At 33.0% G+C, this 24,106-nt stretch overlaps 1 protein-coding gene and 1 long non-coding RNA gene across 2 annotated transcripts; one reads left to right on the top strand and one right to left on the bottom strand.

Annotated features, from left to right (window-relative positions):
- Nucleotides 1-4,214: 4,214 nt before the first annotated feature.
- Nucleotides 4,215-18,389, bottom strand: LOC136232702 (myosin-12). Its single transcript, XM_066022068.1, has 39 exons — nt 18,242-18,389; nt 17,517-17,660; nt 17,281-17,426; nt 17,048-17,204; nt 16,913-16,971; nt 16,659-16,818; nt 16,426-16,575; nt 16,206-16,342; nt 15,989-16,135; nt 15,679-15,780; nt 15,537-15,594; nt 15,362-15,463; nt 15,232-15,269; nt 14,852-14,978; nt 14,592-14,762; nt 14,376-14,507; nt 14,152-14,258; nt 13,939-13,999; nt 13,690-13,867; nt 12,947-13,152; nt 12,754-12,873; nt 12,519-12,617; nt 12,022-12,237; nt 9,713-9,852; nt 9,535-9,636; nt 7,737-7,845; nt 7,618-7,665; nt 7,461-7,520; nt 7,178-7,348; nt 6,381-6,530; nt 6,097-6,303; nt 5,852-6,001; nt 5,689-5,759; nt 5,510-5,609; nt 5,389-5,445; nt 5,240-5,296; nt 4,861-4,941; nt 4,667-4,752; nt 4,215-4,587 (listed from the first exon to the last, which is right to left on the bottom strand). The coding sequence occupies exons 1-39, from the start codon at nt 18,377-18,379 to the stop codon at nt 4,458-4,460; spliced, it is 4,674 nt and encodes a 1,557-aa protein (XP_065878140.1). The 5' UTR covers nt 18,380-18,389; the 3' UTR covers nt 4,215-4,457.
- LOC136232703 (uncharacterized) lies at nt 4,442-22,696 on the top strand. The gene is made up of 5 exons (XR_010690576.1): nt 4,442-4,582; nt 15,175-15,275; nt 18,259-18,793; nt 20,387-20,456; nt 22,344-22,696. It is a non-coding gene; the product is annotated as an uncharacterized lncRNA (long non-coding RNA).
- Nucleotides 22,697-24,106: the final 1,410 nt, after the last annotated feature.

Below are 24,106 nucleotides of genomic sequence, written 5' to 3'. Positions count from 1 at the left end.
GAAGTTAGATTAATTTTTCTAATTCGGAACATGTTGAAATCCACTCATTTTTTTAGTTTGAGTTTAGCTAATTGATATGGATTGTATTTTTTATTTTTATGCATTTTGGTACAAATAGATATAAAGTTTCACACGATAGTTGTTCATTGAAGTTTGAGACATATTAAATAAAATATTAAAGAGATATTGGAATATTATACTTACAATGAAGTTTATTTCAATATAAATTATGTTGTATTATTATTATTATTATTATTATAAAAAAGTTATTTTTTCCCAATTTTCTAGACAAGGAGATTGTAAGCGTCTAATACGCTTGATAAGATGTTTATTCTTGAAGAATGTGGATTATGCTAGATACGAATTCAAAATCAAGGTAAATAAAAATAAATTTTGATGCTCAAAATCCTAAAAATGTACATTAATTATGGATATTGAGGTAATTGTTTTTGCAACATTGGTTTATATAATTTTTAACTATTATATTATGGTTCGTACAAAATTGTTAGTATTTCAAGAGTTTTTAGCAGATGAAAATGAAATATGATCATAGGACAAATTATTGAAAAATATTAATTAAGAAAATATTATTATTTGAATCTCTTCAAATTCTCAAATGTTGAGCACAATGATTCTAATTAATATAATTAATTTCACATATTAATTATAAAACGTTTTTTTTTTTGTACTGAGTGGTTACAATTGCGATTTAATTCTATTTAACTAAAATTAATTTATGGACTTAATACTTCATTAAGAAAAAATAAAATGTTTAATTAATGGGCAAAAAATATTTCCATTCTCCTCTTTATACGCTTATGTCTCGACATTCTCTCTTATTTAAAAAAAAAAAAACCCGATAGGAAGATGGTTCTCTCATAATTATCTTTTTCGTCCCTTCATTTTTTTTTTCAATTTTTTGTTTGTTTTTCTTACTTACAAAATTCAAGAATATATAATTATTAGAAAATATTAATGAAGTCAAATAAGTGGTATCTGCGAGTATGGCTGATATTCTATACAGTGAAAGAATGAAGAACAAATTGATCGAATGTCTTGATGAGATATTACGAGATGAAAATAGGAGAAATCATCATCTTAAACTGATTCAATTTATTGTAGCAGAATGAATAATTGAATTCGAATACTTGGTGATCATGAAATTTCATCAACCAAAATAATTATCATTAAGATGAATTTGTGACTAATTCTTACGAATTTTATTTTTTTATATGTAACATATTGAATTGATAAAGTTTCTTCATATGTAGCATTAGAAAAGTATTGATTGTAATAGTTTATAGAATAATATATTGATGTTGCTTCCATTTTAACATAGATTGTAATTCTTTTGTATCGTAGATATAATATTTAATTTTAATTGTAGTTTAATTCAATTTTTGTTTAACCTATATTGTAATTCTTTTGTATCGTAAATATAATATTTAATTTTAATTATAGTTTAATTCAATTTTTGGTTTTTTATTATATTCTAATATATTTCTTAATTAATATGTTATTTTATTATTATTGTTTCACAAAATATTTGGAATATGAAAATGTATTAAAATTCCTAAAAATTATAAATCATTGAATTTTGTAAAAATAAATAAATCATTCATCTTTAGTTAAAATTCTATAAAAAAGTAGTCAATTATTTTTAAAATTAATTTAATTTGAATTATCATTAAAAATATATATATTAATTTCAAATATATATAATATAATTTTTTTTCAAAGCATGATATAAAATTATTTAAAAGTAAATATGTCAATTTATTTATTTATCTAAATTATATAAAAGTTTCATGTCCCGTGCATCGCACGGGTTTTCGACTAGTAGTTATATAATTTTATGGTCATACAAAAATATATTAATCCATGTATACCATGTAAATTTACCATTATAAATGTTTTAATTATAATAGCAAAAAAAATTAGAATGATTAACTGTTTATACTAAACTAATTTATAGATTTTGTTTCACATATTTTTGGCTTAATACATCACGAGTCCCTGAATTGGACAAAAAAAAATCAATTGACTTCCTGAACTTACAAAGTGGCTCATTAGTTCCCTTCACTTCTTTAAAATGACATAACTAACCCCTTAAGTCCACATGACAGAACAAGATTGGATTAGGACAAATTGAAATATATATCACTTTAAGCAAATTAGAGGAGCAATAGATCACTATAAACTAGATATGTTCACAGGCCCGGGAACTCACTTGGCCCACCCATGCCAGTGTCCCTTGAGTCGAGTTTGGACAAGAAAAATTGATCTTAGGCCCAGACTAGACAGCTCCGTTAAACCCTACCTATTTTATGGATGAGTTTGAGATTTATAAAAATAGCACAAGCCAGCCCGTCCTAGATTTGAGATTTGGATTTTGAGCATGTGTCCGTCTAAATTAATAGCGAGCTAAGCTGGGTTTGAGCTGAACATTTTTAGACAAAAGCACACTAACCCTAGTTTGAGCTTGACCCATGAACATTTCTACTTTAAACAAATTAGGTGGCTAATAAGTCATTTTAAATAAGTTTATGAAGCTAATGAGACACTTTGTGAGTTCAGGGAGCCAATCGGTTTTTTTAACCCAAGTTCAAGGGGCTACTAATGTATTAAGCTCATCCTTTTTTTAGGGTAAAGTCTAAGAAAAACCCATGTACTTTCATTTTTTTTTGTCAAATCGGTACTTAATTTTTTTTTTCAGACGAGGACTGTGATTTTGTCCGTTACATAAATCAAGGAAAACTTGTTAACTCCATGGATTGGGGTGACATGGCAAAAGATATTTTCACCCCAAAAAAATTGAGATACCTATAAATATCCCATTTCCCTTCCAAAATCATCCATATACCCAAATCCCTCCCCTAATTTGTTTTCCTTCCCCAATTTGAAACGATCTTCAAAAACCCTAGTTCTAAATTGCTTTAAATCAGTTCGAGTTACTGGGCTAGAGATTCTCTATAGTTGAAATCCTCTAGAGTTGGTGGAGTTATAGGCATCTCAACCATTAATTACAAAATGAATTGATGAGATTTGATTGATCAATAAATGACTAATTAAATATTTTAATTTATCAATTAAATCTCATCCATTAATATTGCAATTAATAGTTGAGATTACAACTCCACAAACTCTAGAGGCTTTTCAACTCTAGAGGATCCCTACACGAGTTACTGATATGTAAATGTTTCTTTTACAATTTCACCTTATAACCCACATATTTAAAGTACTATTTTCACATAATTTCTTTTTTTCGAACTCTAAATTGGAACTTAAAAACGTTACAACTAACCCCTCTATTATCACGTGCTACCAATCACGCACTACAATATAGCATTTGAGAGATTATTTGTTCTAAATAAGCAAATTAAGAGATTAATTGTAATGCCTTTAGAATTTAGGAAGTCAGTTGCAATTTTTAGACAACTTACAGAATTCAGAAATGTATTAAGCTATCATTTTAACATTTAACATTTAAAATTTAAAATTTACTTTTTTTATCATTTAATTTTCAATTTTATCTAATAAGAGTTGAATCAACCTTAATTAACCAATATCCAATGCTTGAATGGTTTGATAATAGTAATACATTATATTTTTCCAACTATAGATAAAAATAGGGATAAAATGAAAAAATCTATTAATTTTGATAGTCAAAGATAATTTTATCTTTAAAATTTAAAATGATGTAATTTTATTTTTTAAAATTAGCAATAAAGATCAATTTTAGTTAAAAAAAAGGATCAATTTTACTTTTAATATTGACAAATATATCAATTTGAGAAATAATTCATCAAACTATATCTCTCAATCATGAATCTTTTAATTCCCAATGTATATATACAATTTTATTACTAATCATCAACAAATTATAAATATATGTATCATATGAATTTTTTTTTTTTAAAAAAGTTAAAAGATTATACTGTTAGTTCCATATGAATTAAAAAAAATCCAAATATTTTATCAAATTTAAAAATATTAATCACCAAATTAGAACCAACAATAATACATGATACACGAATAATATTTTTGTTTAATGATATCTAAAATTCATACAAGCGTTAAAGTAAATTGTTCTTGATCACAACATTAAAAGTAAAATTATATTATCTTAAGACATTAAAATTAAGAATATTTTTACACTTATCCGTAAAAATACCATAAATAGGCTATATAATACTCAATTAGAAACGTTGGAATACACATATAAATTTCTCCTTCAATACGAAAAAGATAAATTATCCAATTCTATACATTACATAATTAATAGAAAAAATTGGTAACACAATGAATGGAATTGAAAAATTGAACAAATTTTTTATCAAAAGAAGAAAGAAAGAAGCGTTGAACAAAATTATAGAAAGAAGACTCGCAGTTTTGAACAATCACTCGCTTTATATTCCTTACGGATCAAACCAATCAAATAGCTGGTTTCTGCAAAATTAAAGACATTCTGTTGTTTGCAATAGGAAATGAAAATCTGATCTTTGACGGAGTAACGGCGGTGGATCCACGTCCGATACGCTGATACTGGAGAACGATCGGAACATCTCTTCCATTGAAAAAGGTACGCTGTAGTCATTTTGAATACGTTTACTACAAGAAGCATGTTAATAATGACTATATAAACTCTGTGGACAGTAATTATTACCTTGAATCAACCTCGAGCAAGAAAGAATAATTGTTCGGCATGTTTATGGAATCTTCAGCCATTAGTGTTCTCATCTTGCTGATCACCTGTTTATTTCAAAGTTGAATAGTTTTTCAAACAGAATCTTCAATTCTGCAGGGAGTGGAGTAATGTAACATTATTGAAAATTGATCAATCGTGTATAGATTTCTTACTTCTGGTGATAATCCCTGCGTTCCATATTTGTCATCCCAGAACATAGTCCCAATGCGATATATTTGGGGAAGGCTCAATATCTGTGAAGCAGATGTATATTTGGAAAAGGAAACAGTAATATCATCAGTCAAATGGAAGAGTCTTCAATTGTTTTAGCTTTTACTCTTTTGTTGCTTTGCTTTACTATACAAGGGGTAAACGGGAGAGAATGCCTTTTCTAGTTCTGCCTGGAATTCAGCTTAATCAAGTACATTTAGCATTTAGATTTGAATTCATTTTGAGTGACAATACAAATTTTTTCTTTTCTTTTACTTGCTTTCTTTCACACAGTAATTTCAGTTTTGAAGTGGCTTTAAACAATGGAACAGAGTTGTTTACCGGGCAGAGTTCATTCGTGATCTCGTCCAAAGATTTTTGAGCTTTTTGATGCAGAACCTATATAAGTGCACCATATAATCTTATTACATTCTGGATTCCAAACTTAAAATCATTATATTGGTTGGAGGTCCAGGTTCAAGAAATTTTACCAGAAATCCTACTGCTTGCCTTATGTGTTGGAGTTCCTTCCAAGATGATCCTGCAAACTGTGAAATAATGGACCAATTAATATTTTCTGTTTTGCATGTATAAGGATCGGTTTTAGCTTACCTGCTCTGATGCTTTAGTGCACCATTGCTCCAATTCGTGCAAACCAGTCTTTACATATTCTCCATTGCTAAATGAGCAGCACTCACGTCGAAGCAATAAGCTGTTAGAGCAAGAATGACGGTTTACTATGAGGGAATAATTTTTATTAAATGTAAGCTCAGAGTGGATGAACTTCCTACCTGTTGAAGAGTTGAACATTTATGAATGAGAAAACCTGACCAAAAATTTTCCTTGTAAACATAGGAGGGACCTGAAAGCTAGCCAAAATTTAGTTGAAAGACAAAGGAAACTATCCGCTTGCACATAATGATTGGGAAGATGGTATATAATATATTTGCTTACGTTATTATCTGACATTATGCTCAAGATACCATCTAGCTTATTTGCAATGCTTTGCCAGTGTATATTTGATGCTTGTTGTCTTGCGACAATATTTGAGTGCATATTTTTGGAGGACCCTCTTACTGATCTAACTCTGATTGGTCTTGGCGCCTGTTCATGGTAATTGCCAATGTTACTGTGAGTGCAAAAGCCTTTGCTTTGTGGGATTCTGTTTCTACGAATCTGTGCTTATTATATGTTCTTACCTGTATGCACAAATTCAAGAATGGACTTATCTCTTTCTTGATATTATCACGAATCAGCCCATATATTTTCTCCACATAGGCAGTTAGATGCTGCTTAAATAGTAGTGCTGGATACTTGGCGTCGACTTTTAGTTGCTCATTCTGGTTTCCTACCATTCCACTGTAACCACTTGACGTTCCCATAACCACTGAAGATGGTCGGAATCCCTAATATTTTACATTTTAGCATTGTGACTTTAACCATGAAGCATTATGTAGCAATAAATTCAATAGATAGAACTTACTTGTGCTATTCTACCAAATAAGGTGGCAGGGGATGCTCGGTTCCGTTGTGCATTCTGAGTGTTGTTCACCTTAATTGTACTTTGGAGAAGACACAAAAGGGTAGAAGTTGTTGAGAGCCAATATGCTAGGTTGCATATATTATCTTGCTCCTTCAAGAACAGTAAAAATCAGCAACACAACTTTGGCGTCTATCGGAAAAAAATGCAGTTGTATAAAGGCATCGAAAATGGCTCAGCTGGTTTTTAACTTGTTCAGGGGTAGTTCTTCAAATTTTCTAGAGAAAGCTCAAATCAACTAAAAGATTATATGCTGATCAGTTCCATATTATCAAGCCCTTCAACTTCGATTAGTTACTGATCTTAAAACTAATAGAATAAATTATACGGGTTTCTGATATAAAAATTTGCAATTTAAAGAGGCTGATTATGATTTCCATAGAGGATGCAGCCCCTTCCTAACTTGGAGTTGCACATCTGGGGAATAAAAAAAAAAAAAAGAACCGTGATTGGGTAACTGCTCTTTTTTTTCTATTAAAAAAGAGAAGCAGCCCCTGCAAACTCTAACACTTAAGTCTAACACATTCTTTCAATCAGTAATTAATGAGCAACTTAAGGGAACTAGTTATAAAGCGGATTATCAATCTTGTAAGTATGCTTCTCAGTGATTCAATCAAGCCAAATTGAATCAATTCAAACCAAGTGTCACGAATTCACGTTGGAGCTCCCTTATTATTGCACTAGGTTGTGCTTCACGCTTACTCCATGTCAATATCGTTATATTGCTTGAAGGACTGTACCTCTATACATGTTCTGATTGTGTGAATGATCCTATCAAATATGTTGGTCTTCTCTGCTTCAAAGGATCTCCATTGAAGAAGTGCTTTGTACACAATGCAGGCTGCAGTGGGTCTGTTCTTGTCAAATTGCTTATCGTCTATAAGACACTTGATGAGTATGTCTTGACTTTCCTGTGTCAATGTAGGTAATATTAGATTATACCATCAGTGACTTCATGGAAGAAGTCAGCTTACAAATTTTGACTTATTCTATTTGTATTTGCAAGAGTTCAGATAATGTCACCTGCTGCCTGTCTGTTAGTGATCTTTGTTTAGTTAGGAGGGAGACAAGAGGTTCTGGCTCCTGGAAAGAAGATTCACTCATAAGATTTACAGATAATCTTTAATTAGTTTCTAATTGTTAGTTCATACAAATATGTACAAAATGAGGTTTGCAGTACTTTAGTTATTTGAGGCTCTTCTTCTATTTGGTGTCCATTGTCATAGTCCTGCATGCCATAGAGGTTAGTGACATATCATGAGATAACTGCCCATAAACAAACTGTACAGGGGAGTATACCTTGACTTGAGACAAATATTTTATTGGAGTCATTGTCTGCTCTGTAATAGCTGGTCTTTGCCGGAGTAAGTCATTCTCTGACTCTAACTCTTTAATCTTATGCTTGAGGCTGCACATTGTATATTCAGATTTCAAATTTGTGTCAAATAACTGTTTTCAGCTCCATGCTTCTAGCTTTGGTCTTTGCCATTTGCAAATTCAAATTTTTTTTTACCAGCTCAATTCGGTTCTGCTGGGTTGTGGATGAGGATTTTAAATTGCTTTATTCTGGCAGACATATTTATTTTGTCCAAGCAAACAAAGTTATTCACTGGCCATGCATATGCAGCATAGCATAAAACTGGGTGCCTGTAGGTTCTTGAGCTGTGATATTAAATGTGGGGTTATTAAGATCAGAGCTGATAAGTAAGAATGTTGTTGAAAGATTGGACAAGATAGGGAATTTAATTCAAGCAACAAAATTTAGACAGCAGAGAATGATATAATTGGTAACTTTAGGACCCTACATCAGCGATTATGAGGTTGTTTAGGAGTGTGGATGGTAAAATTGAGCATTTAACATGACAGGAGATTAATTTGTTTCAACTGTGCAGTAAACAGAAGTATCAAGGCATTGTTTCATTTAATGGAAACCAGTGTAATTTATTCCCAAGTAAACGATCCAAGAAAAATCACTCTGTTGTTTTAATGGAAGCCAACTTGATTGCTAGACTCTAATCCTCATGTAATCACATGATTCTAATACTTTATTGATGAATTTCAAGCCGTTGAAGAACTTTGTTGTAGTTGGACATTGTCAAAAAGAATTTGAGACCTTTTTCTCTAGATAGAAAAATTACCATGAGTAACATCTCAAAGCTTCGGATCATATGCAACCAATAGTTATTAAGTTATGTGCCACTTAAACTAAGGTGTCTTATTTGGTTAGGAATTTTCCATAAATGGATACTGAAGACATGCATAAAAAGGAGGCAGAAAAAAGTTACGTTGGAAAGTATCCTGTTTGCATTTTGCCTTTTTTTTTACATGAAGAGGTGTGTTGGCCCTTTTGAATTCTCTATTTGTTGTTCTTTAGGAAAAATGTAGTACACTTATATATTTTCCCAGTGCCACTTAATTGAAAGAGTGTCAAATTTTTTTAGAATCATGTTTTAGCTGTGGAGTTCAGAAGCATTTGCAAGATGAGAATCCCATGCCAATTTAGACTTACAAAGGAGTGGCTTTAGGTGTTATTTTGCATGACTGGAAGATACAACTTTTGTTTCTCAATATTGTTTCTTTTCCCTATATTTGTTGATTCTAATTTGCTAGGACAGTCTATTCATGTTCTTATATATTTATTTTCTACTGATTTTATTTTTTCAAAAGACTTGTGACTGTCAAGGACTTTGAATAGCTAATCTGTTGAACAAGCCTTTGTGGAATGGCGAGTGAGTAAAGTAAATGATTTTTAGCATGTGAAAGTAATGCTGTAGATCTGTGAGAAGCTGTAGGAGGCTAATAACATTTTCTTAGTGGTAGATTTTTGCAAGCAAACTAATCTATTCACTACCTTATTTTGCTTTCTTATAATTTTTGTTGAATAACCAATCTTTGTTATACTACGAGTACATGTTTCTAGACCCCCTAAACCCTAAAATGTTTGTATGCTGCTGAAAATATTTGTCTATGCTCCGTAAGGAAATAATCTTTCCTTGAATCTTGTTGTGAAATTCTACTAAATAGATGCATTTCCATGAACCCATCAAATCGAAAATTAGAAAAGGGAAGGAAGTGTAATAAGTTCCTTGATTCTTACACATTTAATTCTTCAGAGAGGTCTTCATTTGTTGATTCAGCCACAGCCTGCTGTCGCAGCACCTGATTCTCAGATTCGAGGTTGGACAAATTCACTTCTAACCTGATAACCATCAAAATTGTCAGGCAATTGTAGCTGATTATCGAAGTGCTTATGTGACAATGCTAAATATAGTTACCTTTCAATGGTATCTTGGAGTTCCATTGCTTTCAAGTGTGCTTCTTCTGCCTCCTTTACTCTTGCTTTGTTCTCTGTTTCTAGTTCACCACATTTCTCCTCAAATTCTTCCATTTTCTTCTTCATCTCTTTTAGTTTATCCTAATAGTTATGGTAAACATAAAATCTTCTGTAAACAAAACAATTTTAGCATGTATGCATGCATTCTACCATGTTCCACTTGTGTGCAATTGTGCTGAGTGAATCCCTTTCCTCTTTTGACTAATTGATGGTTTGGACCATTTGGCACCTATATAGTCATGTTAACTGACAAGAGTATGGCTTTAAATTCATTATTCTAGGTTGTATACTTTTGTGACGGCAGTAGGTATCAAACAGCTGCATTAAGTTTTATTTCCTAGAAGGTGATTTTGAATGAACGATGGTTATGTTGCTGATTTCATGGGAGACTTGTGCACATCAATTACAATACAGTTTATTATAAAATCATAGGAGTTTGGTAATAAATTATATACAAATTCATGTTTCAAAACTTTGGCCTGTGAACACAAAAGTAATACAATGTAGGGTAAATGATTTAAACATCTCTAAGATTTGATTAAATAAATACACTAGTGGCCATTGTATTTTTAAAGATAATTTTAACATCTCTGTATTTTGGTTTTGACCCCTACTATAACATCCTTCTGTTAGTTTATATATTATCTCCATTAAAAATACTTTATGGTCATTGGAGTCGCTGCATTGTGAAACACCAATTGCATTCTTATTATTAAGTTTAAGGCCTAATGCTTCCCCAGCCCCCTTAACTTGTCCAAATTGGTCATTTTACCCCCTCAACTTATCGAATGTTCTATTTACCCCCTTAACTCCATAAAAGTGGTATTTCACACTCCCTCAACTTGTCCATTTATCCCCCCATCTCATAGAATGTTCTATTTACCCCCTTAACTCCATAAAAGTGGTATTTTTCACCCCCTTACAATCTGTTATCGAAGCCTAAATTGATAACTTTTTTAAACGTTAAACCTATATTTATGTAATTTTGTAAGTGGAACCTAAATTGATACTTCCTCAAAAATCATAGGCCTATTTTGGTACATTATCCCTACATATAATGTATTTAACTTGTTTATATTAATGTTCTTGTTATTTGTATCTTTTATTCGTTCTTTCTCTTTTCAACTTTTTTGACTAATATAAAGGGATAAGAAATACCATTTTTATGGAGTTAAGAGGGTAAATATGATCATAAGTGGTGAGAAATACCACTTTTATGGAGTTAAGGGGGTAAATAGGATATTCGATGAGTTGAGAAGGGGTAAAATGACAAATTTGGACAAGTTAAGGGGGTGAGAAATACCATTTTTATGGAGTTAAGGGGGTAAATAGGACATTCGATGAGTTGGAGGGGTAAAATGACCAAGTTAGACAAGTTAAGGGGGCTGGAGAAGCATTAAGCCTAAGTTTAAATACATGATATCCATTTAATACAAAAGAATTACATCTCTTTCTTCCCAACTCATCAACGGTTTATTTCTTTCTCTCCAAATAAATGAGATTTAAACTCATTGATGAGTGCCTCACTAGGTATTATGTAGTGTCTTGACCCTATTTAAAGGGTCCGGGGAGGGGTCCCACCACAAGGGTGTACTGGGGGCAAGCCTTCCCCTACCAATTTATTTGGCAAGAGGCCGCTCCTAAGACTCGAACCCGTGACCTCTTGGTCACACGACAACAACGTTTACCGTTGCGCCAAGGCTCGCTCTCGTCTTGACCCTATTTGACCAAATAAAACATGTGTTCAAATTTTTAATATAGGAAATATGTAAATGTTGACATAAGGGTGTTATAATAGGTTGAAGCCAAAATCCATATGTTAAAATTATTTTTGGAAAATATGAGGATGGCGTATTTGGTCAGAGAAATTTAAATTAATTATTTACCCTAGGATATATGCAAATCTTAAAGTATTAAAACTTTGACTTTTTGAACACAAAAGTACAGCATGCCTTCTAATAATGAATGTAAACCATGACAAACAAACACCATTGACCATGGAACATTTGAAAAAAAGAAAGAGAAAACATCGCATTCAAAGGTTTCATCAAAATTGGAATTTCAGTCGGGATTTTTTTTCTTAGCCTTCTCTTTGGTGTGTTTTGTGGGGTATTATTACTTTTATAGTGATCTAACTTGTGAAATTAACTTTCTTGAGGTTTTCTTTCTTGTGATAATTGTTGAGCACAATACATGGACATGGACCAGCATGTCGTGTTATAATGCTTAATAAACTGCAATAGATGTTACCTCAAGTTCCTCATTTTGATCCTTTAGCAATTCTAGTTTGCTGCTGTCTACAATTGGCACCTCTTTAATGACTGGTGGGGCCTGTTCTATAGCTAGCTTTGCTGCTTCTTTCTCTTGGATGATTGCACCGTGGGCTTTCTCCAGCTGTTCTTGCATTTCATGCAATGCATTTTGTAGCTTTGCCATTTCTTGTCCCTTTGCTCCTTCAAGATCAATCTGCAATAAAAAATTGTTTAGACAGGTTTAAGTCTGCCAGCTTAATTAGGGGTTTAGAAATGGTCCCTATTTAGTCATCCTATCCTTAAATTCTAAAATAACAGTTACTGTCGGGCATTCTAGTTGCCAAGTGCCAAAGGCGTGGAATATGCCAACATTCAGCTTTAGTGTTTTTATCTTATCACTGTTAAATGTTGTAACATTATATAAATATCCCTTTCTCGTTAGACGTATAATTAGTGTTTTCCAAATTTAATTTTAATATCTTTCGCTGTATTTACCCTCAATTGCTTTTCAAGTTCTAGTCGCCATGTGAGCTCTTCAACACGCTTTTCTAGTTTGTCCTTGGCTTCTTTGAGTGCTCCTGTTTCTCTTGCAGCCTGCATTATTGTATTTGTTAAATATTAGTTTTATTAGTTAATCTCAATCATAATTATTTTTTTAAGAATCTTCAAGGGGAAACAAATGACAGGGATGGGGAAGTTTAAACGAAGTACTTGTAGGATGTCAACGTACCATCTTAAGCTTTCTAAGTTCCTTCCTTGCCACCCTTGCTCTCCATGAACATTGTAATGTAAGGTTTGCTTTCTTCTGTTTCTTGTAAGTAGAAATAGCTTGGAACCTTCTCCATCGAGTCTGTATGTTTGAGACATAAGCCAAATTGTTAAATCTGAAAGAATTGGCTATCCTAGTTATAGACTTTTACTACCTGAATTATAATTGCTGCTTTGGTTCTTCTTCTTTCTCTATATTCCTTATGCGCTACCATTGCTCTCATTCCAGTTTGAATTACTACTGCTGATGCCTGTAAGTTAGTGTAGAATTTTCTTGCTGTATGAGCACGTACATTTTTCTGTATACGAATAGAAGCGGCTTCTTTTCTCATGTCTTCATATAGCTGGCGTGCAAGTTGTGCTGTGTAAGAGAAAAGACAAATAATGTTCAGTTCTATCATATATTTACAATGTCATTATTGGTGTTAGTGACTTCTAATCCAGACACAGCCATGGAATTGTACATGTCTTTGAATATATTAGAATGATTTCAGAAATCCAGCTGTTAGTACTAAATTTAGAATTTAAGATGATTGAATTTGTCATGGTCGTTTGGTCGTAGGTGACTGACTTGATAAGAATTTTCTGATATTGGTGAGGGCTTTTCAAGCTGTAGAATTGCATCTCAGCTCTGAAAAATGGATGGTTTAGCAGTTCTTATAGTATATGTATCAGTTATCTCAAACTTCTAGCTCTTTCCCCAGCAAATAGTTTTCCATATTGTGCTCTACCCTCTAATGTTTTATTCTCTTATGGAAAAAATTTAGGCTTTTCACCTTAAAATGACATGCAAAACTGACTCCACCTTGACCTATGTGATATGTAATTATCTTTACTGGATATGCTGTGTCTATGTGCCTTTGTATTATGGTGTAAGGTAGAACTGTTTCACAGTAACCTCTCCAGAGTTTCTGCATATTGATTGAAGCCCTTCGCAGGGTAATGAACTCCTTTCTTGTTAGATGTGTTCTTATTTGTCTTTGGATTCGTCTAGCAGAATTAGCCAACACTTCATTTCTTCGTGCATCTAACTCGGCCATCTGCCCAGCTCTGAGGAACACTTTTGTTTTCCCTATCTGAATCAAGCATTCAAGGAGTTAACATATGACTAATTGTTATATTTTTTCTTTCCCATGATTTAAAATACCTGATAACCCTTTAAACCCATCCTCTCCAAAATGGCTATGCATGCTGATTTTTCATCAGACCTGATTAAAATAAAACACTGAATTTTAGAGATTATGCATACATTCAAATTTCATTTGCTGGTATCAGTTATAGATATAATAACTGTTTTCTATCCCACTCCACAAGTTAATTACACGATGAAAAGAAAGTAAAATGTTACAAGAATCTGTACCCTTCTGGAATATCAGGAGTAAGCATTCCAAAACGATCAAGGAACTCATCAAAAGTTCTTTTTGTTGGATAGCCAGCACAGCTTATTCTAATGGCCTCCAGTACACCCTGTTACAATACCAGTCAGTAAATTATTCTCTGTCAGAGCTATATAGTTTTCAAAACATTGTTTTACAAGAAACAAGAGTTAAAGTGCTAATAAGGTACAATAAAACTTGATCTCACCCCACATCGTAATTGATTTAGCACGTTGTAGTTCTCAAAGATTCCCGGCTTTAAAACTGTATTCGGCTTTACGCATCTGATGTAGTGAGGCTCTGTTGTGCTCAGTGTCTCCATTAAAGATTGTAATTGTTGCTAGATGTGAAATTTGAAGCGACGAGTGAGTCAGTGTCTTAATAATGTGTTATAGAATGATATTACTGTAGGGATACAGCTTACTTTGAAGCGTGTGCCAATGGAAGAGAACTTGGATTGCTTTGAAGTCTCTTCTGGCAGTGGAGGGAAAAGATTAGCAACGAAGGGGCACTTGGATGCATCCAGTAAGACTTGATGTTCTGCTACTACATAATCTTTATTTTTATCAAGAAATTGATCAGCTTGATACGTTACCTGTTAACACAATGGCTCATTAATGAAAGGGAACAAATGTAGATTGTCTAGGCATGATAATTAAGAATGAAATTCTAATTATATCATACATCTCCTGCATAATGATTGATTGTGAAGTTTGTTCGAGAAAGTTTTGGCTTGCTGAAGCGTTTGTGTCCCTTATATGTCTGGTACATCTTCTGCGCAAATGTCTCATGAGTTGACTTTGGGAACATGCTGCATGAGAAAGATTGTTGTGTTAATATCCAAATAATTTCACAAACTACTCTGTTTTTTTATGTTTTATTGTTGAAAGAGAAGGTACAAGAATTCAATTTTATGTTTATTCTCTACAACAATTTTGGCTTACTACATAGATCCCTTCTAATGAAAGGTTTTTTTTTTTTTGTCTTTTACTTATGCCATTTGATAGCTAGATCATTGTGATTGCGGGTAGGAGATATGGTTTTACGTGTAGAAATCAACATACCAAGCCTCATCAAGAAGGGCTATAATACCGCCGGGTTTCTGCAGGTAAGTAGAGGAAACTGTTACTTAAATTATCATGGCTATGATGCTTATATATATATATATATATATATATATACACTGAACAATACCTTCTCAATAAGGTCCAGGACATCCTGGTTATCGACAAATTCAACGTAGCTCCAGTTTATTTCATCTCGTGTGTACTCTTCTTGTTCCATCTTAAATACATGCTGCAAACAAAATCTTATTATATAACGATAGTTGCATATAAGTGCTGAATCACACACAGGAAATTCTCTCTACCTGGTTAAAATGTTGCTGCAACTTTTCGTTTGTTAGGTTGATACAAAGCTGCTCAAAACTACCAAAGACAACACATTAGATCTTCTGGTTAAGAAGTGTTCAAGCATTTATGTGTAAATTGGAAATACATATTCAGAAGTACCTATTAATTTTGAAGCTTTCGAAGCCATAAATGTCAAGGACTCCAATTATGCTTGTTGCATTGGGATCTTGACCAATTGAATTGTTGATCTTATCAACAATCCTGCAATCATCGATATGTCCGTGTCTAGTGAGATGAGAATTTATTTTTCCAAGATACAAGTTCAGCATGTGATTTAAGATTAGATGGTCTTGTAGCTTCTATATGTTTTGGTGAGAACATCTACTGTGCTCAGGATTTGGGTTAGGTAGTAAGGTAAAATTTAGTGTTTCTAAATATATTCCGGTTTGAGTGAGTTTGATTTTCTTACCAATCAAACAGCCTAGAATACACAGTCTTGGCCAACGCATCGCGACTAAGGGTAGCTGAATCTGGGTCCAGAGGTTTTGTAATGTTACCATCAGGAGTCACTATGACACGCTTGCAAAGTGAGTCTTCTAGTGCCTTCTCATCACACCTGAATGGAGACATTTCAAATTAGAAAAGAATATATTGCTTTGGTGGATCAAATAGGTCAGAGTTCTAACATTAGGAGCTCTGCTGCTGTTAGAAGATGGTAGCGAGATTTCTCATCCTTAAGTTTGGAAGAATCAACTTCTTTTCCTTTGATGAAATCAATATTTCCAAGATGGAGAACTGCAGCTACTACTCGGAATATCGCTTCCTACAGGAGAAAAACCAATCTAAGTTGATGTTGACTGTCTCCAGTTAAAATAATCTGTTTCTACATATGTAAAAGATGAATACCTGGTCATCCTGGCTTATCCCTAAAATATCCATTGCATTTCTTGTCTCTAAATACTCTCTGGCATCATCTACATTGGCAACTTCATAACAGTTTGACTGATTTAAGTAGCGGAAATTTCTTGGATCCCCTAACTTGAATTTTTTCACTTCCTGAAATAGAACATTGAGCTAGTTTTCTCATCACTAGTATTACGTGTGACTTGATTAATGTAGAAGAAAATTTATGGTATCACCTCTGGCGGTGCTGCACAAAGCATGTAAAAACAATGATAATTTCTTTCTGGGTCAGAAACTTGGCAAACACGGGATCTTTCAAGGAGGTAAGTTCGTACTGCAGCTCCGGAGATCTTTCCATGCTTGTCAAATTGTATCTCAACAAACTTCCCAAACCGACTGGTATCACCGCCCAATTCAAATTTCAGATTGTGATTTGAACCAATTCTGAAAAAGACATTTACTGGGGGAAGTAAAGATTATCTAGTTTTACCTCGAATTGTTGTTTTTTACAGTTTTCGCATTCCCAAATGCTTCCAGAACTGGATTTGACTGTAGAAGTTGAGGTTCTATAAGTTGAATCATCTATTGATAAGGTTGATGTGGTTAATTTTTTTTTTTAAATTACCTCCAGAACTTGTTGTTCTACAGTTCTTCCTTCAGTCCCTGATCTGCCCCCCATAAATGCCAGGTATCTCATAAGCATCTTTGTTGTCTCTGTTTTACCAGCTCCACTCTCTCCGCTTACCAAAATTGATTGGCTTCCCTGTTCGTTTACCAATGCTCTGACAGATGAAATTCTTATGTTAGATTTGATTTTTGCACTGATGTTGCTGTAGTTGGTTTTGAACCTTTATTTACCTATAACAAGTGTCTGCCACAGCGAAAAGGTGAGGACTTAGCTCTCCAAAAGGAGCTCCTTTGTACTGCTCCATCATATGAATGTCGTACAAATGTGGAAGTCTCCGGAAAGGATTCACCGCAATTAGAATGTTCCCAGTATAAGTCTGTTTCAGGCTGGTTATCAGTATTATGGTCTGTATTTTTAAAGACAAATTGATTTTTAAATGAGACATTACGAGTCGATGTTCACTCACATATATCTCATTGAGAGCAAACCGACAAGCAAGGTTGTACAAGACCCCTGGTTCGTGGAGATAAGACAGTTTAGTCATGTCATCCACTCCTGCTGGTGGTGCTTCTGTGTCTTTCGGATATATGCTGGAAATATCTGCAACTATCTGGAGTTCGCACACGAAGCAGCAATTCAGTTTTATGTTACAATTGCATTTGCATGCCAATGCTTATAAATTTCAGGCACAATTTTCATATTGGACAGGTGTCTGTAATAAGATAACTTGACCATTACATCAGAAATAAGATAGTTAATGACTTCACATTTTTAGCATGAACAAATAACCAAAAATTGCTGGGTGAGTGAGTGATACAAACTTGTTTCTCATAACAGATTGCTGTAGGATATAACTGTTATAACTATTATTTTCAATGAAGTTGATAGATGCTGGTTTTTGATAGGAAAACTACTATTCAAAAGTTTGTGCTTGTCACGTATTTATAGATTACTGAATTTTGGAATATTCATTTTGTAATTTGTATGGTTTATTTGATATAGTGCAATTCCTTTGCGTTTTAGATAGAGTATTTTCAATTACAAAAACTGTTAGAATTGTGTGAATTGCTAGTGATATGCATGCATTTCCGGTGTAGATAGTATGAGCCTTTAAATTTGGTTTTATGTAGTTTATTTAGAGCATGTAGACTGTTTAAACAATATGGTATTGAAATAAAGGGATTGATTTACAGTTTTTCCATTTGTAGCTATGATGGTGGCTTTTGTGGCATGGATTTGCGAGACTTGTCCATCAATCCATGCATCTTCAGGATCCTCTGCCCAGACATGTGATCCAACTAGGATGTTTACCGGAGTTGCCTGAATCATCAGATGAAAAGAAGAGATATATTTGAATTATTATGTTTGTATATTGAAGAGAAGCAGCAGAAGAAGAAGAGAGATGGTTTACAAAGAATAATACCATATTGAGAAGCTATAGGATCATGAAGATCGGATCCTAAAAATCAATAGTTTGTTGCAGAGCAGAGCATAGAGAAAGAAGAACTTTGGAATGGGAGGATGTCTGTTGTTTAGAGTGTTGGAATAAAGAAGATGAAAGCAAAAAAAGAAGAATGGTAAAAAAGAAACTCAAAAGCAGTCTGCCACCACCTTTCACCTCTCCCTCCCGCCCCCACCCTCAAGTCAAACTTTATGCTCATGCTGACCTGGCACTACATGAACCCTCCTGTGGCCCCACCCATAATCACATGTCATCATGATGCCACTTCGATTGCTTGAGTGGTAAGTAGAAAATAAAGTTTGCTTAATACATCATGACCCCAAATTGGGTTAAAAAAATTCTATTGAACTCCACAACTTAAAAACCGTCTTCTTACCTTTCTGAACTTGTTTAAAGTTGTAGTATTAACTTCCTAAGTCAATCTAGTTGAGCAACCAAAAGATCTAGACAAATTGAAATGTATTTAGTTTAAGCAAATTCAAAGAGCCAATAGATTTTTTAAACAAGTTCAACAAAGTTAACGAGACACTTTATAAATACAGGAAATCGATCGGTGTTTTGAGCCAAGTTCAGGAAACCTATGATGTATTAAGCCTAAATTCCTCCTACCCATGCCATACAGTTTATTTTGTTTTTTTCATTTTTATTACATTGCATCATCGCTTTGAACATGGTTTAGGAAAACCGATTTATCTCTTAAATTTTAAAAATGTCTCATTACCTTTTTAAACTTATTCAATGAAATATGATTAACCTTGTGTTATTATGTGTTAACATAAGAGGATAAAGTTTAAGGGCGTATCATGTTAATCAAAATTCATGAGATTAATAGATCATTTTAAATAAGTTCAGAGAGCTAATGAGATATTTCAAAAGTTGAGGATTAATCAGTTTGTTTGAACTGAGTTGAAGAGTCATTATTATTTATTTATTAAGATGGAGTTTTATTAGAAAAAATAATTATAAAAGGAAAGGTGGCATATGCATCTTTTGAATATTGTAAGGAGAGAGTTTATAGTTTGAAAATAAATAGGTTAAGTGGGTCATAGTAATCATAATGGTTACATGCCTAATTGAAGAAGAATGAACAATAGAATGCTCCTTACAATAATAAAACGAAAATTCTCTCTTTTGCTCTTGAGGATGTGTTGTGGGGTGGGGTGGGGTGGGGCTTTGCTTTTGCTTTTGGTAACAATTATTTTTGTTTTAGAAAACAAAATTTAAGAATGAATGGGGGAGAAAGGAAAGGACGGTGAGGGATTAGAAAAGGAAAGGTGGTCGGTCGGTCAGATGCCGGTGCCGGATTTTGTCAAAATTCTATTTTTATTTTATTTATAAAAGTATTCCTTTGATGTGGGAGTGGGGACCTCATCTCAATCGCTTTCCAGCCAAGATTTTTCTCTTTCATTTTATATCCAAATCTGATTCAACCCACCATTTGCAAGTTGCAACCCACGTTCCTACCTTCGATTTTTTATATTTTAAATATGTTGCAAAATATTATGATTCCTAGAAACTAAAAAATCATCTGTCATCTAGTTGTCAAATTGGTCTTCACAATGTTGATGGTAGAGAAACATCTTTCAAGAGCATTTGTTTTTACAAGACAAACATAATTAGTTCATATTTTGGTACCAACATAAAATTATAATACCACACAATTTTTATTAGTATCCAGATGAAATGTTTCAATTTAATGAAAGTATCCAGATGAAATGTTTCAATTTAATGAAGGAAAATGAATTATGATAGTGCTTTTTTTTACAGTACATCTTTGAATATAATTTATTTGTGATAATGATATTACAATTCTATAAATATATATCATTATCAAAATATTGAAACTTCTTTCTCCCTGAACTTTGAACTTGAAGGCGTAGAGAAATCATACTTTGTTCGTTAGATTCACCGATCCAAATGCAGTTGTAAATAATCTTGAGCAAGGTATGCACATTCCTCTCTCTGTGTTTATGTTGTATTACAATATGTCAGTTTATTTATTTATTAAGTCGAATAAGAAAGAAGATGAAGATTGGATACATGATGGTTTTGTCGAAGAAAAATGGCATTCTTGGTTTATTAGATTGGAATCATGCCGGTGTTGATTTTTTTTAAGACCTGCATTTTATAGAACCAGATTCTTGATCCTTTGAAAGAGAGAGCAAAATTCTGTGTAGAATAAAAAATTTGGTGACTTTTTTCTACGACTCCTCTCAACCATCTTTTTTATATATATGCTTGCAAGTTTTTTTTCATCACTTTAATCCTTTGGATAACATTTCCTATGTTTTGATTTTTCTTTATTGTAAGCCATTTGTGATTCCCAGTAGATTCATCAATAACCCTACAGAAAAACAAAAATTAGAATATCAACTAAACTCCCAACTACATATTTACAAACATAATTTTTACTTTATTTCACATGTCAAAGAGACAAATTGTTATTTTATAGTTAGAATCCTAGAAAAGATCACTTGGTTGAGTTAAGTTTTTTTTTTCTTCGTTATTGGCTCTGTTTGGTAAAGAGCTTTTTGGGGGTAAAATTAGAGGTTTGAGCCACTTTAGAGGTTTTGACTAATCAAACCTCTAACACTAATGTTTGGTAAATAGAGGTTTGATAGAGTTGATTGGATCTAAAAAGCTCGTTTTTAGGAGTTTTTTCAATTAGCTTATTGCTCCATCTCTTTTTCAGGATATTTTTACCTATAAGTTTTACCCTTTAACCTCAAATAAATACTTTAGCATGTCCTTATTTGTCATTTATCCAAACAACTATTAGCAATCAGTTAAGTTTTATCAAATAAGTTTACACAATCAGGTAGTCAAATCAGCTAACCAAAAAGGTAATCTGCTAACAGCTAATGTAATCCGTTATTAGCTAATAGCTAACGGCTATTTGCCAGAGCCATTGTCTTTTCATATAAAATATTACTTTTTTTTATTTGTTTTACTATTTCATCCTATTGTAATGGCCTCAGGGCCATTCTTCCTTTTTACCGTGAAGCTCCAAAAATGTTACGGGAAAATTATAAAATTGGATCAAATGGGAGATCCATTTACATATTTAACTCATTTATTCAACCTACTATATATATCTAGACTATTTTTATGTGACTTTTCCAAAATACATTTACCCTTTCATTTTCCCCCTTCTCCTTTCCGGTTACGCGAACCCGCTGTTCTTCCTCAAATGATTTCCAGACCTTTGATCTTCCTCTCTTCCTTTAAATTGCGCGAAATCTGCACCATTTCTCCACATCACAATGTATTTCTCTTCTTCATCTCTTCATCTCTTGATCCTTCATCTTCCTAATCCTAGAAAACGAAGCCATGGTTCTTCATCTTTCCGTTCCTGCTTGTTCCTTGGTTTCTTTCTTCTTGTGACCATCGAAGAAATAGTTATTCTACGTTATTTTCATCATTTTTTCCAGTTTATCATATTGTTATTGTCGATTATAAGGGTGAAAGATGCGAAAATGTAAGTATCTACTGTTTTCTCTGCGTTTTTCCAGAAAATCATTTCGCGTAGTCGATGATTTCGCGAAGATCTGCGATGAAAAAGAGCCTGAAACGTGACGATCTACTTAGCGAATCGATTATTTCGCGAAGTCTGCGAGTAGAAAAGTTCATGATTTCACTCGCAGATTTCGCGAAAGCATCAATATGCGACGTAGATCGTCACATTTTAGATCTCTCAGACTTCGCGAAAGCATCGATTCGCTAAGTAAAATCTTCTTCCCTGCACATTTATATTTGCATGCTTCGCTAATCCTCATTTTGCGAAGCCAAATCGCTTTTTTTTCTGCCTAACACGATTAATTTGTTCTGAAGGTGGTTGAATACATAACATCCCTTTCTGGAAGGCGACGTACTAGGGTGCAGGGGAGATGACTTTCCTTCCTGTATAGGGAGACATTTTCCTCAAGATTGACACATTCACTTTAAAATGATTCATTAGGAGAGATTGTGCCAATCTTGGTGTGCACTATGAGAAACGTCCATCCCAAAAAGTCTGGACTTCCAGTCCAGATTCGTCAGGTTCACTTTGAAGTGATTTGTTAGGAGTTTGTGGCAATCTTGTTGTAAATTTGATAATGTTATGATTTTAATGTTGTTATTGTGGCAATCTTGTTGTAAATTTTGATAATGTTATGATTTTAATGTTATAATCCCTTGTTGTTTGACCTTTTTTGTTATATACCACTTCACGAATACTCTTAAAAACACGTCCAGATTTTGCACATGCAGATTAAAATCATCAACTAAACCAAACATTAGCTTTGCATACGTTGCGAAATCATCGTTTCGCGAAGTCAGACGGGAGGAAGACGGCCGCGCCGTAAAATTACAAACATATTGGGGGTATTTTGGGAAAGTCCACAAAAATAGTCTAGATATATAATAGGTTGAATAAATGGGTTAAATATGTAAATAGTTCTCCCATTTGACCCAATTTTATAACTTTCCCAAATATTAATCATCATAGAAAGATAATAAAAAATTACGCATTGCTCTATTGTCCCTTGAGAATAATGAATATAATGTGCGATCTTGTTTTTATATAAAATTAGTGTTTTTCATCATGCATTAAAATCGCCACACACATTATGACCTCTAAGCCTCTGATAATCCATTCGTACAAAGAAATCATCAATAACATTTGAGAGTGATAATCTGTTCTTACAAAGAAATCATCCGATAACATTTGAGAGTGATAATCCGTTCTTACAAAGAAATCATCTGATAACATTTGAGAGTGACATTTTTCAAACACTGTGCAAAAGTGTCATTAAGGTGTACAAATCCAAGAAATTGTTTACCGTTTAAAAATTCCAAAACCTAGATTCTTAACTAAATAATTTTGGACCACATCAGTCAAACGAGAAAAGAATTTATCTCCAATCTCATTAAGAATAACTTTTCTCGTTTATGATACACAAGCTTCAATATTTCCTTTTTGAGTTGTAGGAGAAGTTAATTGATTATTTTGTGAAGCCTTTGATTGCAATATCTTCTTTTCATCTACATCACATCCACAAAACATTAGATGAGTTGTTGCATTGATTTGTCTGACTCATCGTGTTCTCGAAAAGTCAAACATTGCCTTAAAAGATATTGAATGACATATACAACCGTCACTAAAAAAATAGTGTAATACTCATCTTCATGGGTGACTTTAGGGAGAGTCCGCTTAGGATCTCCTATTTAGAGGGCCTCCATCAGAGTTTTTTTTTTAAATATAGATATAAGATATAAAACTTATTTTAATTACAATACAATAATTATTGAGATATAAATTGATAAAAAAAATCCTTATAAATAATTACTATTCCATATCTAAATTTAATAGGTAATTATATATAGAAAATTAGAATATTGTTTGCTAAAATAAAATCGAAAGCTGTCAATAATACTGCCTATTTTTGTTTTTTCAATCACTGCCTTTCAACAACAATAATACGAGAATGGACCTCCTAAATTTATGACTTCTTTCTTAACAATAATATGGATAGATTACATATGTATCCCTATGGTTATTCGTGAAAGAGTGGATTTGCCTCCACCTAAAAAGCAGTACAATCTTAAGCTAAATA

The sequence above is a fragment of the Euphorbia lathyris genome, chromosome 6, assembly GCF_963576675.1.
Source record: "Euphorbia lathyris chromosome 6, ddEupLath1.1, whole genome shotgun sequence".
Classification (NCBI taxonomy): domain Eukaryota; kingdom Viridiplantae; phylum Streptophyta; class Magnoliopsida; order Malpighiales; family Euphorbiaceae; genus Euphorbia; species Euphorbia lathyris.
The sequence above is the reverse complement of the archived record's forward strand: the minus strand, read 5'-3'. Positions and strand labels throughout refer to the sequence as shown.